The following is a 12,500-nucleotide window of genomic DNA, read 5'->3' on the forward strand; positions in this document are numbered from 1 at the left end:
GACGCATTATGCAGGTCACAGCCTAATAACCACATAACTTCATATTTGAATTAATACACATCAGAGTGAAATAACTGAGGAAGTTCTCTGTGTGTTACCTTTCTCCCTGTGTTACCTGTCTCCTTGTCTCTCTGTGTTACCTGTCTCCCTGTGTTACCTGTCTCACTGTGTTACCTGTCTCCCTGTCTCCCTGTGTTACCTGTCTCCCTGTCTCCCTGTGTTACCTGTCTCCTTGTCTCTCTGTGTTACCTGTCTCCCTGTGTTACCTGTCTCACTGTGTTACCTGTCTCCCTGTGTTACCTGTGTTACCTGTCTCCCTGTCTCCCTGTGTTACCTGTCTCCCTGTGTTACCTGTCTCCCTGTCTCCCTGTGTTACCTGTCTCCCTGTGTTACCTGTGTTACCTGTCTCCCTGTCTCCCTGTTACCTGTGTTACCTGTCTCCCTGTGTTACCTGTGTTACCTGTGTTACCTGTCTCCCTGTGTTACCTGTCTCACTGTGTTACCTGTCTCCCTGTCTCCCTGTGTTACCTGTGTTACCTGTCGCTCTGTGTCTCTGTGTCTCCAGGTGTTGTCTGGAGGTCAGTCCGATGTGTCCAAGCTGTCTGCAGGCTTCAGTGATTCTGTGCTCAGCCTGCAGAGGGAGACAGAGAGTCTGAGGAGACTGACCACAGAGCTGAAGAAAGACTCCAACCACAGAGGTAATACACACTATTACATATGTTATAACATTAATGCACATTACTCCATATGTCACCACATTAATACACATTACTCCATATGTTATAACATTAATACACATTACTCTATATGTCACCACATTAATACACATTACTCTATATGTTATAACATTAATACACATTACTACATATGTTATAACATTAATACACATTACTCCATATGTCACCACATTAATACACATTACTACATATGTTACAACATTAATACACATTACTACATATGTTACAACATTAATACACATTACTACATATGTTACCACATTAATACACATTACTCCATATGTTATAACATTAATGCACATTACTCCATATGTTATAACATTAATACACATTACTCTATATGTTACAACATTAATACACATTACTACATATGTTACAACATTAATACACATTACTACATATGTTACAACATTAATACACATTACTACATATGTTACAACATTAATACACATTACTCCATATGTTATAACATTAATGCACATTACTACATATGTTATAACATTAATACACATTACTCCATATGTTACTACACATTAGTGCACTGTCCGTGTGTCTGTCTGTCTGTCTGTCTGTCTGTCTGTCTGACTGTCTGTCTGTCTTTCTGTCTCTCTGTCTGTCTGTCTGTCTGTCTGTCTGTCTGTCTGTCTGCCTCTCAGCTGTGCAGAGACCCAGAGACTGCAGTGATGTCATGACGTCCGGTGTTTCTGAGGAAGGAGTTTATTCTGTGTTTCCAAAACACGACCCTGATGGCTTCATGGTTTACTGCGACATGAGCACTGACGGAGGAGGCTGGACGGTGGACACACACACACACACACACACACTTACAAATACACACACACACACACACACACACACACACTGACACACACACACACACACACACACACACTCACACACACACATTTGAATTATTATAGCAAAATTTTACAGTCTTTTAGCCTCCTTTTTCTGCAGCCCTCCTAGCTGCATCCCCCTGACCACATTCTGATGGACATATCCCAGACTTCCAAATACCAGAGTTATTAATTTACACTTGTATCCAAGTTGGTGAATGAGATCTACCAGTGATTAATATTTCAGTGATTTGGAATAGTAGCAAATGTCCATATACAGATCAGAACAGCAGCCCACCTCAAAGATACATACAGACTTCATAACCTCGTTTACGATTACAATGTCAGAAGTATTTGGGATGTTTGTGAAGTAGTCACTGTCAGATATGTTATGATGGAACCAGTTCAGTGTTACAGTGCTGTGCTTGTAGATCTTGTTATCATGTCCATAGTTTATCTTTTGCAAGTCCTTTGCAACCAGATCGACCAGACGGTCATGTCTGGCCACATACTCTCACACACACACACTGACAGACAGACAGACACACACACACTGACAGACACACACACACTGACTGACAGACACACACACACACACTGTCAGACACACTAACAACAGGACTTTGACCAAGGAGACCAGGGTTCATGTCCCGCTAGAAAAGAAAAGGAAACAACGCGTTCCGGTGCTAAACTAACCTAGAGGTTAATAACAGACGTCTAAACTAACCTAGAGGTTAATAACAGACGTCTAAACTAACCTAGGGGTTAATAACAGACGTCTAAACTAACCTAGAGGTTAATAACAGATGTCTAAACTAACCTAGAGGTTAATAACAGATGTGTCTCCACTCTGTCCCTCTCTGGGACATGTTTTCATGCTAATTGAATGTGTTTGTAGCTTGAAGCTAGCGCGGACCGTTGATTAGCTTACAACGCTAGTATTCAGAGGCACAGGGAAAGTAAAAATAAATCACTATTTATACCACTAAAGAGGCTCAAAATAGCACCACACTTCAACGGTAGCATAATGAGGGTCTCTACATGTTAACCCAAGCATTCAGAACTTTGTAAGTGCTCAGACAGTTTATTGAACGAAGAGCTGCGGGAGCTCCATGAAAGGGCTACGAGAGAGAGAGAGAGAGAGAGAGCTACCGGTAGTCAATGCCCCAACACAGCCTCGTACTTCGGGAAACTGGTGGTGTACCTGAGGACATTGTGGAGCTATGGTGAAACTGGTGGTGTACCTGAGGACATTGTAGAGCTATGGGGAAACTGGTGGTGTACCTGAGGACATTGTGGAGCTATGGGGAAACTGGTGGTGTACCTGAGGACATCGTGGAGCTATGGTGAAACTGGTGGTGTACCTGAGGACATCGTGGAGCTATGGTGAAACTGGTGGTGTACCTGAGGACATCGTGGAGCTATGGTGAAACTGGTGGTGTACCTGAGGACATTGTGGAGCTATGGCCACCCAACAGGAGTGTCTGTGTTGCACGGAGTGGAACCTGTTGCGTCGTGATGCCCAAGAGACGCAGTGCTTTGTACAGTCTGAAGATTCCCTCTCTGATGAACAGGGCTGGACTTGAACATTTTTTCCATGTCCCGAAAATAAATTGGAGACATCGGAGGGACCAGATGGACAGTTATCCATTGAGTAAGTACACTAGACAAGTTATGTTTTACATTGTGCGATTATTTCAGATATATTGAGCAAATTGCTTGTGATTTTAGTTTGCATCGCCAGCTGTAAGTCATGACTGGTTTCCAAGACGGCGGCAGCATGTAAACATGAACGCAACGATCTTTATAATCTATCTTTTCAATAAACTGTCTGAGCACTTACAACGTTCTGAATGCTTGGGTTAACATGTAGAGACCCTCATTATGCTACCGTTGAAGTGTGGTGATATTTTGAGCCTTTTTAGTGGTATAAATAGTGATTTGTTTTTACTTTCCCTGTGCCCCGAATACTAGCGTTATAAGCTAATCGGCGGTCTGCACTAGCTTTGAACCCAAACCTCCATCTTTTTCTAGTAGATTGGCAGAGAAATTTGACTAAGTGTGTGTGTGTGTGTGTGTGTGTGTGTGTGTGTGTGTGTGTGTGTGTGTGTGTGTGTGCAGGTGATCCAGAGGAGGGAGGATGGCTCGGTGAATTTTTTCCGTGACTGGAAGGCGTACCGAGATGGTTTCGGAAAAACTACAGGAGAGCACTGGCTAGGTCAGACACACACAGTTTGCCTGTCTGTCTGTCTGTCTGTCTGTCTCATCTGACTGTCTGTCTGTCTCTCTAACCTGCCTGTCTGTCTGTCTGTCTCTCTAACCTGTCTGTCTGTCTGTCTGCCTTTCTGTCTGTCTCTCTATCCTGCCTGTCTGTCTCTCTATCCTGTCTGTCTGTCTGTCTCTCTATCCTCTCTGTCTGTCTGTCTGTCTCTCTATCCTGCCTGTCTGTCTCCCAGGTCTCCAGAGGATCTACTCTCTCACCAGGTCTGGAGGTTATGAGTTACGGATCGACATGTCTGACTTCGATAACGCCACGGCGTTCGCTCTCTACGGAGACTTCTCTGTCGGCCGAGACTCAGTCAACCCCGAGGAGGACGGATACCCACTGACTGTGGACCAGTACTCCGGGACCGCAGGTACCAGCAGAACCACCCTGGTACCAGCAGAACCACCCTAACAACAGACAGGTACCAGCAGAACCACCCTGGTACCAGCAGAACCACCCTAACAACAGACAGGTACCAGCAGAACCACCCTAACAACAGACAGGTACCAGCAGAACCATCCTAACAACAGGCAGGTACCAGTAGAACCACCCTAACAACAGACAGGTACCAACAGAACCACCCTAACAACAGACAGGTACCAGCAGAACCACCCTAACAACAGACAGGTACCAGCAGAACAAACTCTAACAACAGACAGGTACCAGCAGAACCACTCTAACAACAGACAGGTACCAGCAGAACCACCCTAACAACAGACAGGTACCAACATAACCACCCTAACAACAGACAGGTACCAGCAGAACCACCCTAACAACAGACAGGTACCAGCAGAACAAACTCTAACAACAGACAGGTACCAGCAGAACCACTCTAACAACAGACAGGTACCAGTAGAACCACCCTAACAACAGACAGGTACCAGCAGAACCCCCCTAACAACAGACAGGTACCAGCAGAACAAACCCTAACAACAGACAGGTACCAGTAGAACCACCCTAACAACAGACAGGTACCAGCAGAACCACCCTAACAATAGACAGGTACCAGCAGAACCACCCTAACAACAGACAGGTACCAGCAGAACAAACCCTAACAACAGACAGGTACCAGCAGAACCACCCTAACAACAGACAGGTACCAGCAGAACCCCCCTAACAACAGACAGGTACCAGCAGAACAAACCCTAACAACAGACAGGTACTAGCAGAACTACCCTAACAACAGACAGGTACCAGCAGAACCACCCTAACAACAGACAGGTACCAACAGAACCACCCTAACAACAGACAGGTACCAGCAGAACCATCCTAACAGACAGGTACTAGTAGAACCACCCTAACAACAGACAGGTACCAGCAGAACCACCCTAACAACAGACAGGTACCAGCAGAACCACCCTAACAACAGACAGGTACCAGCAGAACCATCCTAACAACAGACAGGTACCAGCAGAACCACCCTAACAACAGACAGGTACCAGCAGAACCATCCTAACAACAGATAGGTACCAGCAGAACCATCCTAACAACAGGCAGGTACCAGTAGAACCACCCTAACAACAGACAGGTACCAGCAGAACCACCTTAACAACAGACAGGTACCAGCAGAACCACCCTAACAACAGACAGGTACCAGAACCACCCTAACAACAGACAGGTACCAGAAGAACCACCCTAACAACAGACAGGTACCAGCAGAACCACCCTAACAACAGACAGGTACCAGAACCACCCTAACAACAGACAGGTACCAGCAGAACCACCCTAACAACAGACAGGTACCAGCAGAACCATCCTAACAACAGACAGGTACCAGCAGAACCACCCTAACAACAGATACAGTTTAACCGCGTATGTCTCTGGCCTTTAGGCGACTCCCTCCTGAAGCATTCTGGGATGCAGTTCACCACCAAAGACCGGGACCAGGACCAGTCCGAGAACAACTGCGCGGCATACTACCAGGGCGCCTGGTGGTACCGGAACTGCCACACCTCTAACCTGAACGGGCAGTACCTGAAGGGAGGCCATGCCTCCTACGCTGACGGGGTGGAGTGGTCCAGCTGGACCGGCTGGCAGTACTCGCTGCGCTTCACCGAGATGAAGATACGACCCAAACAAGGCTCCTGATTGGCTGAGGGTACGATACAACCCATACAAGATTCCTGATTGGCTGAGAGAAAGAAACGACCCAGACAAAGTTCCTGATTGGCTGAGAGGAAGACACAACCCAGACAAGGCTCCTGATTGGCTGAGAGAAAGATACGACCCAGACAAGACTCCTGATTGGCTGAGAGGAAGATACGACTCAAACAAGATTCCTGATTGGCTGAGAGGAAGATACGACCCAGACAAAGTTCCCGATTGGCTGAGAGGAAGATACGACTCAAACAAGACTCCTGATTGGCTGAGAGGACGATACAACCAATTATTACTTTTTATTATTATTTTAGGGTTGTTGTCTCAACCCTACAGAAACCTAAAAAAAACTCAAAAACATGGACACAAACTCATTCTGATTGGCTGAGAGGAAGATACGACCCAAACCTAAACAAGACTCCTGATTGGCTGAGAGGAAGATACGACCCAACACTAACCCTAAACTCTTTTATCCTCTTTTTCTCTATCAGCTGTTAATTTCATTTGTTGTTTTCCGTTGTTTAAATCTTCTGACTATATGATCTGTATTTATGAGTGTTTGTGCTTTTGTCTCTTCTGTTGAAGCACTTTGTAAACTATTGATTTAAAAGGTGCTAAACTAATAAAGTTACCAGCTGGCAACTTTAATCAGCGGTTACAGCTGTTAGTTACAGCATACCTGTACAACACTCCCATTTTCCTGGGTTTCTCCCATTATTTAGGCCTATCTCCCAGACCCCTCCCAGTTTGTTATTTCTTCCGGGAAACTCCCGTAATTTGCAGCATGGCCCAAACTCCTTTATCAATAATCAGACCAATATGTTGGTCTAATGTTGACCAGTTGCCAGATCTTGAATGAAACGCATCCTATTCACACAATCCACACACCATATACAATGTTCAACCCGTTAGTCACCTCAACCTGGCAACCTGTAACCCTCAACCTGGCAACGTATAACTCTAAACCTGGCAACCTATAACTCTAAACCTGGCAACCTATAACTCTAAACCTGGCAACCTATAACTCTAAACCTGGCAACCTATAACTCTAAACCTGGCAACCTATAACCCTCAACCTGACAACCTGTAACCCTCAACCTGGCAACGTATAACTCTAAACCTGGCAACCTATAACTCTAAACCTGGCAACCTATAACAGTTGATCTCTGAGCAAGCTTTGCGGAAAGTTGAGACCCGAAAGCGAGCCAATAAAAATGGCAGGTGAAGGCGGTGTTCCCAAAAAGAAATAGAAATATAGCTTGTGTGAAATTTCAACAGTGTTGGGCGCATCTTTCCGAGTCATATCGACAACCTCCAGGCTTTTTGTAAGGTCGCATTGATTTTAATGTAGCACACGGTGGGAAAAATGACATTACCCAGCACATTAAAACACAGCGGGTCTGACAGTACACTTAACCAAATGTTGGCAGGTATGGGGGGGGGGGCAGCTTCAGAAACTAAAAACAGTTTGTTTGTGTTTTATAAAGTGTGATAATTTGTTGTATATACACAACCGGTCAAAAGTTTGGGGTCACTTAGAAATGTCTATTACACTCCATTCCAGACAGAATACCAGCTGAGATCAGTTGCATTGTTTTATTAACCAGGGCAGCAGTTTTCAGATCACATTATGTACATATATATAAATATATATATATATATATATATATATATATATATATATATTTATACCATGGTCTGGGTGAATACTCGATTCTAATTGGCTGCAGGGTGTCCATAAAAAAGTGATATAGGACACCTACTAAAGGAGTTGCGGTGAAACTGTCTGTTTACCGTTCTAAATGAATGCGCTGCATTAAATCAAAAAGGAAATGTGGATTTATTATTTCCAACTCGTCCTCTGAACACCACAGGATCCTCTTCCTCTCTGGACTGACTTAGTTTGACAGAGAATAACGTTATCTCTCATCCCGTTCACTGTTCAGGTCGCTGTTTCAGGCTGTGCCGCTGCAGCCGACAGTAACGTTACACATCACGGAGCTAATTGTTGGTAAAAGTTGTTATATTGTTTTGGGGACAATGACATGGCTGATAGCTAGCTTGTCTTGTTGTTCAACATCCTGTCAGTTTATTTTTACTGACTGGCAACTGTACACAATGTTATTGACTTTGGATCTTGCTAGCATAACGTTAGCTTTCTGGCTCGTAGCTAAACTGAAGGGTTCTACGAGCTGAGCAGACTATGAATATCTCCGGTTGTTAAGGGAGGCAAGTCGTATCTAAGGTCCTTCCTAATTCCTGGGGGAGTCTACAACGTTTGCATTGCATAAGAACCTGATGGATGGGAATGATTGTTCCAGGTATTAGTCAAACCGTCAGGCGTAACCAGGGAAACTTTAGATTTTGATTGTAAAACTAATTAAAATATGAACTAATGTTTTAAAAATATGTTATTTGGCAAGTGACCATGGTATAAGCGGGTTAATGCCCTTCGAGGTGTCCATTGTCAGGTATTAATGGACTTCGGCGGAGGCAACCGTTCACCGGTTCACGCCTCGCCGTCGTCCATTAATACCTGACAATGGACACCTCGTCGGGCATTAACCCTTACATACATATATATATATATATATATATATATATATATATATATATATATATATATATATATATCGCGGGGGTAGCAGCTCCAGCAGGGGACCCCAAACTTCCCTTTCCCGAGCCACATTAACCAGCATATATACAGATTACATTATGTACATTATGTACATAATATAATCTGTGTGTATATATATTACATTATGTACATAATGTACATAATTCTAAAAGGGTTCTCGACTGTTGTAGAAAGAAGTGGCTGATCTTTAATGTCATATCTACATTAACCATTATCAGCAACCATTCATCCAATGCTCCAAAGGCCCATGCTGTTCACTAATCTGATATCATTTTAAAAGGCTCACTGAGAAAACATGGAGAACCCTTTTGGTATTATGTAATCACATAATATAATCTGAAAACTGCTGCCCTGATTAAAAACACAATGCAACTGATCTCAGCTGGTATTCTGTCTGGAATGGACATTTCTAAGTGACCCCAAACTTTTGACCGGTTGTGTGCATCTTAAAGAAATCCCTTATTTGTGTTCTGTTTCCAGCCGGTTGTGTCTGATCCATAACTTTTAATATTAAAGATGTCAGAGTTGATTTATTGAAGAGTCCCTCTGCTGCTGCTGTAACAATCAGATCAATGATCTCTGAGTGGATGATATCTGATGATGAAAGGGAAATGTTGGACTGAAGAGATGGATACAAGTATAAATCCTTCACACAGTTCAACAGATAGATATATATATATATATACTAAGAAGGCAAGGCAGCTCCCCACCAGACTCCATGTAAATAAACAGTGATTTTATCATGGTAAAACACACTTGGAAAATAGCAACAAAAATGCCAAAAACGTATATATTATATATTATTGTTGCATATCAAATATTATTCAAATATCATTGAATGTCATTTTTAGAAATTGATATTTAAGGACTACATGAGATTCTGTTGTTTCAGTCACTTTCAAAATAAAAGCTAAAATCTGTGAACGAGTGAATGAAGTTCTGAATGGGGAGATTTATTTTGTCTTTATTGTACAAAGGTTTTACGAACAAAATGTAAGATAACATAAGATCAGGAGACTTTATCGTCATTATATCACAACGAATATAACAAAATAGTGAAAAAGTGAGTGGAGTTCTGAATGGGGCGAATTTTGGTCTCTGTTTTGTACAGAAGTTCACTTACAGAGTAACATACACATAGACAACAGAATATAGGAACAATACAAGACACAAATACATTTACATCTTATAAATACATAATATAAAATATTTATATTTATATTATTTATACAGAAATTACACATAAAATCAATATCCAGTTTGAATCTTTGTTCCACAAGTTTAACCTTTAAATTGTTTTAAAAATACAATTTCTTTAAGCTTGTTATTGATACAATATTTATCAAAAAATATATTTTTCTTTACAAAACTTTATTAAAAAAAAAACATTAAATTCTAAAACATTTCAGACACAAAATAATTATCCAGAATAACAATAATATGACTTTAAATACAGTTGCGTTATTAACAAAAACTAATAATGTAAACAATGATATAAAATATAGAATAACTACATGATTTATTCTAAAAGTTCACCGCGCAGAGCGACAGCGTCTGAGAAACTATCCTGCTGGGGCGACGTGATGACGTCACCGATGACGGCGTGCTGAAGAAGCTTATGTATGACAGGAAACCTCCTCCTCCTGTGATTCGCGGGAAAAGTGAAAAATGGCGACGGTCGAAGTTTGAAGTTTAGCGCCACGAAAACAGAGACAGGAGACAGAGAGAGAGACAGACAGACAGAGAGAGAGACAGGCAGAGAGAGAGAGAGAGACAGACAGGCAGAGACACACAGAGACAGACAGGCAGACAGACAGACAGAGAGAGACAGGCAGAGAGAGAGAGAGAGAGAGAGAGAGAGAGAGAGAGAGAGAGAGAGAGAGAGAGAGAGAGAGAGACAGGCAGGCAGGCAGGCAGAGAGACGGAGATAACGGGGCAGAGACCCGGAGAGAGAGACAGTTAGCCCCGGACTGTGTCCCGGTGGAGTCCAACCTGTCTGTCGGAGGAGCACCCGCCTGTCTGTGGCTCGGAGGACAAGATCACCGGAGACAGGTGGACACGGACCGAGCCGGAGGACGTGCCGTTGAGGTAAGCCCTGTGTTTCCTGTGTTTTATCCCGGTTCTGCTGATCCAGAGCTCGGTAGGAGACTTAGTTTCTCTGCCCGGTGTCGTGTTGAGTTTGGGCATCCCTTCCGAACATGTCTCCCCCTCACAGGCTACTGCTGAGTCTCAGACAACATTAATAACACTAACTGTACAGTTAGAGACTGTAGATCATTTAACATCCAAACTGAGCCTGATCAAGGAGATTATACCGTTTATAAAGACTGCACTACTTTCTCTTAAAAGTCATTTCCGTTATGGATGCAAAACTCTGCACAACACCGGACAGAAACACGTTATTACAGCCGCGTTATCCCGCAGATAGGTGTGTGTGTGTGTGTGTGTGTGTGTGTGTGTGTGTCTCTCTCTGTGTGTGTGTGTGTGTGTGTGTGTGTGTGTGTGTGTGTGTGTGTGTGTGTGTGTGTGTGTCTCTCTCTGTGTGTGTGTGTGTGTGTGTGTGTGTGTGTCTCTGTGTGTGTGTGTGTGTGTGTGTGTGTGTGTCTGTCTCTGTGTGTGTGTGTGTGTGTGTGTGTGTGTGTCTCTCTCTGTGTGTGTGTGTGTGTGTGTGTGTGTGTGTGGTTCTGATGGAGGATGAACTGCGCATGCTCTGACATGTCAAAATCCCCCTGACAGTTCAGGAATGAATCACAGACACAACCTGTCTAACTGACAACCTATCTGCCTGCCCTTCTGCCTGTCTGTCTTTCTCTCTAACTGTCTGTCTGTCTGTCTGTCTGCCTGCCTGCCTGTCTGTGTAACTATCTCTGGTAGTGACAGTGAGAGAGAGTGAACTATATTCAGTGTTTCTCTATAACTGCCTGTCTGCCTGTCTGCCTGTCTGTCTGTCTGTGTAACCATCTCTGGTAGTAGTAGTGACAGTAAAGCTGCTGACACACCGACCAGACAGCAGGCGGCGCTAATCTGTATTGTCGCCCAAAAATGAAAACCGGCAGCTGATTGGACGAACGCGTCACGTGGGTCTGGCTTCTCCGGAAATTCACAGCCAGACTGTCATGGCGGCTCGTTCAGAATACGATCTCATGCTGTCCTAAAATAGTTCACCGAAACGTGTTTCTGAAAACATTTGAAGAGAGAAATAGGCCGTGCAGCTGCTGAATCTGTCTTCATCTCAGATCAACAAAGGTCAGTTTAGAAGATTTTACTCAGATTTTGAGAGGCTCTAGTCACGCTCATCCCGCTCCCCGTTTCCTGGTTAGCTCTCCACCAATCAGATGGCTCATTGAGTCTGACTGCCGGCAGTGCCGATTATACATCAGTCAAATCAGCCAAAATGAAGGCCGACGGCCCCTCGGACGGACGACGTCACAAACACACCGAACAGACTCGAGTCACCGACCTCGCCAGACTGTCAGACAGCTGATTATCAGCTCAGTGTGTCAGCGCCTTTAGAGAGAGAGAGAACTATATTCAGTGTTTCTCAACTGTCTGTCTGCCTGCCTGTCTGTCTCTCTGTCTGCCTGCCTGTCTGTCTGTCTGTCTGTCTGTCTGTCTGTCTGTCTGTCTGTCTGCCTGCCTGTCTGTGTAACTATCTCTGGTAGTGACAATGAGAGAGAGAGAACTATTCAGTGTTTCTCTCACATGACCGCCGTCATACCGTAACCGTTACACAGCTGTCATACCGTAACAGTTACACAGCTGTCATACCGTAACCGTTACACCGCTGTCATACCGTAACCGTTACACTGCTGTCATGCAATAACCGTTACACCGCTGTCATACCGTAACCGTTACACCGCTGTCATGCAATAACAGTTACACCGCCGTCATACCGTAACAGTTACACCGCCGTCATACCGTAACAG

The 12,500-nt window shown here is 43.8% G+C and overlaps 3 protein-coding genes across 14 annotated transcripts in view; 2 read left to right on the forward strand and 1 right to left on the reverse strand.

The window, feature by feature from the left end:
- The window catches only part of LOC116056981 (fibrinogen C domain-containing protein 1-like), a 17,101-nt gene extending 10,891 nt beyond the window's left edge, over positions 1 to 6,210 (forward strand). For 2 of the 3 annotated variants that reach the window (XM_035999070.1, XM_035999071.1), the window contains exons 4-9: positions 1 to 14; positions 566 to 698; positions 1,394 to 1,533; positions 3,695 to 3,791; positions 4,030 to 4,209; positions 5,671 to 6,210. The exon at positions 1 to 14 is cut by the window's left edge. In XM_035999070.1, coding sequence (XP_035854963.1) covers positions 1 to 14; positions 566 to 698; positions 1,394 to 1,533; positions 3,695 to 3,791; positions 4,030 to 4,209; positions 5,671 to 5,927 — 821 coding nt within the window. In that variant the 3' untranslated portion in view covers positions 5,928 to 6,210. Of the gene's footprint in view, positions 15 to 565; positions 699 to 1,393; positions 1,534 to 3,694; positions 3,792 to 4,029; positions 4,214 to 4,505; positions 4,623 to 4,654; positions 4,879 to 5,670 lie in introns of those variants that run through there. The other variant, XR_004896747.1, reaches the window with a different exon arrangement.
- Positions 1 to 12,500, reverse strand: part of LOC116056993 (scavenger receptor cysteine-rich type 1 protein M160-like) — a 1,012,348-nt gene that overhangs the window by 97,548 nt on the left and 902,300 nt on the right. The gene's annotated exons all lie outside the window — the stretch shown is intronic.
- The window catches only part of phf19 (PHD finger protein 19), a 16,572-nt gene continuing 14,258 nt past the window's right edge, over positions 10,187 to 12,500 (forward strand). For 2 of the 4 annotated variants that reach the window (XM_031309396.2, XM_035999067.1), the window contains exon 1: positions 10,187 to 10,662. The gene's annotated coding sequence lies outside the window, so the exon portion shown is untranslated. The remainder of the gene's footprint in view (positions 10,663 to 12,500) is intronic. The other 2 variants (XM_031309394.2, XM_031309395.2) reach the window with 1 other exon arrangement.

This window comes from Sander lucioperca, chromosome 2 (assembly GCF_008315115.2).
Source record: "Sander lucioperca isolate FBNREF2018 chromosome 2, SLUC_FBN_1.2, whole genome shotgun sequence".
Lineage (NCBI taxonomy): Eukaryota > Metazoa > Chordata > Actinopteri > Perciformes > Percidae > Sander > Sander lucioperca.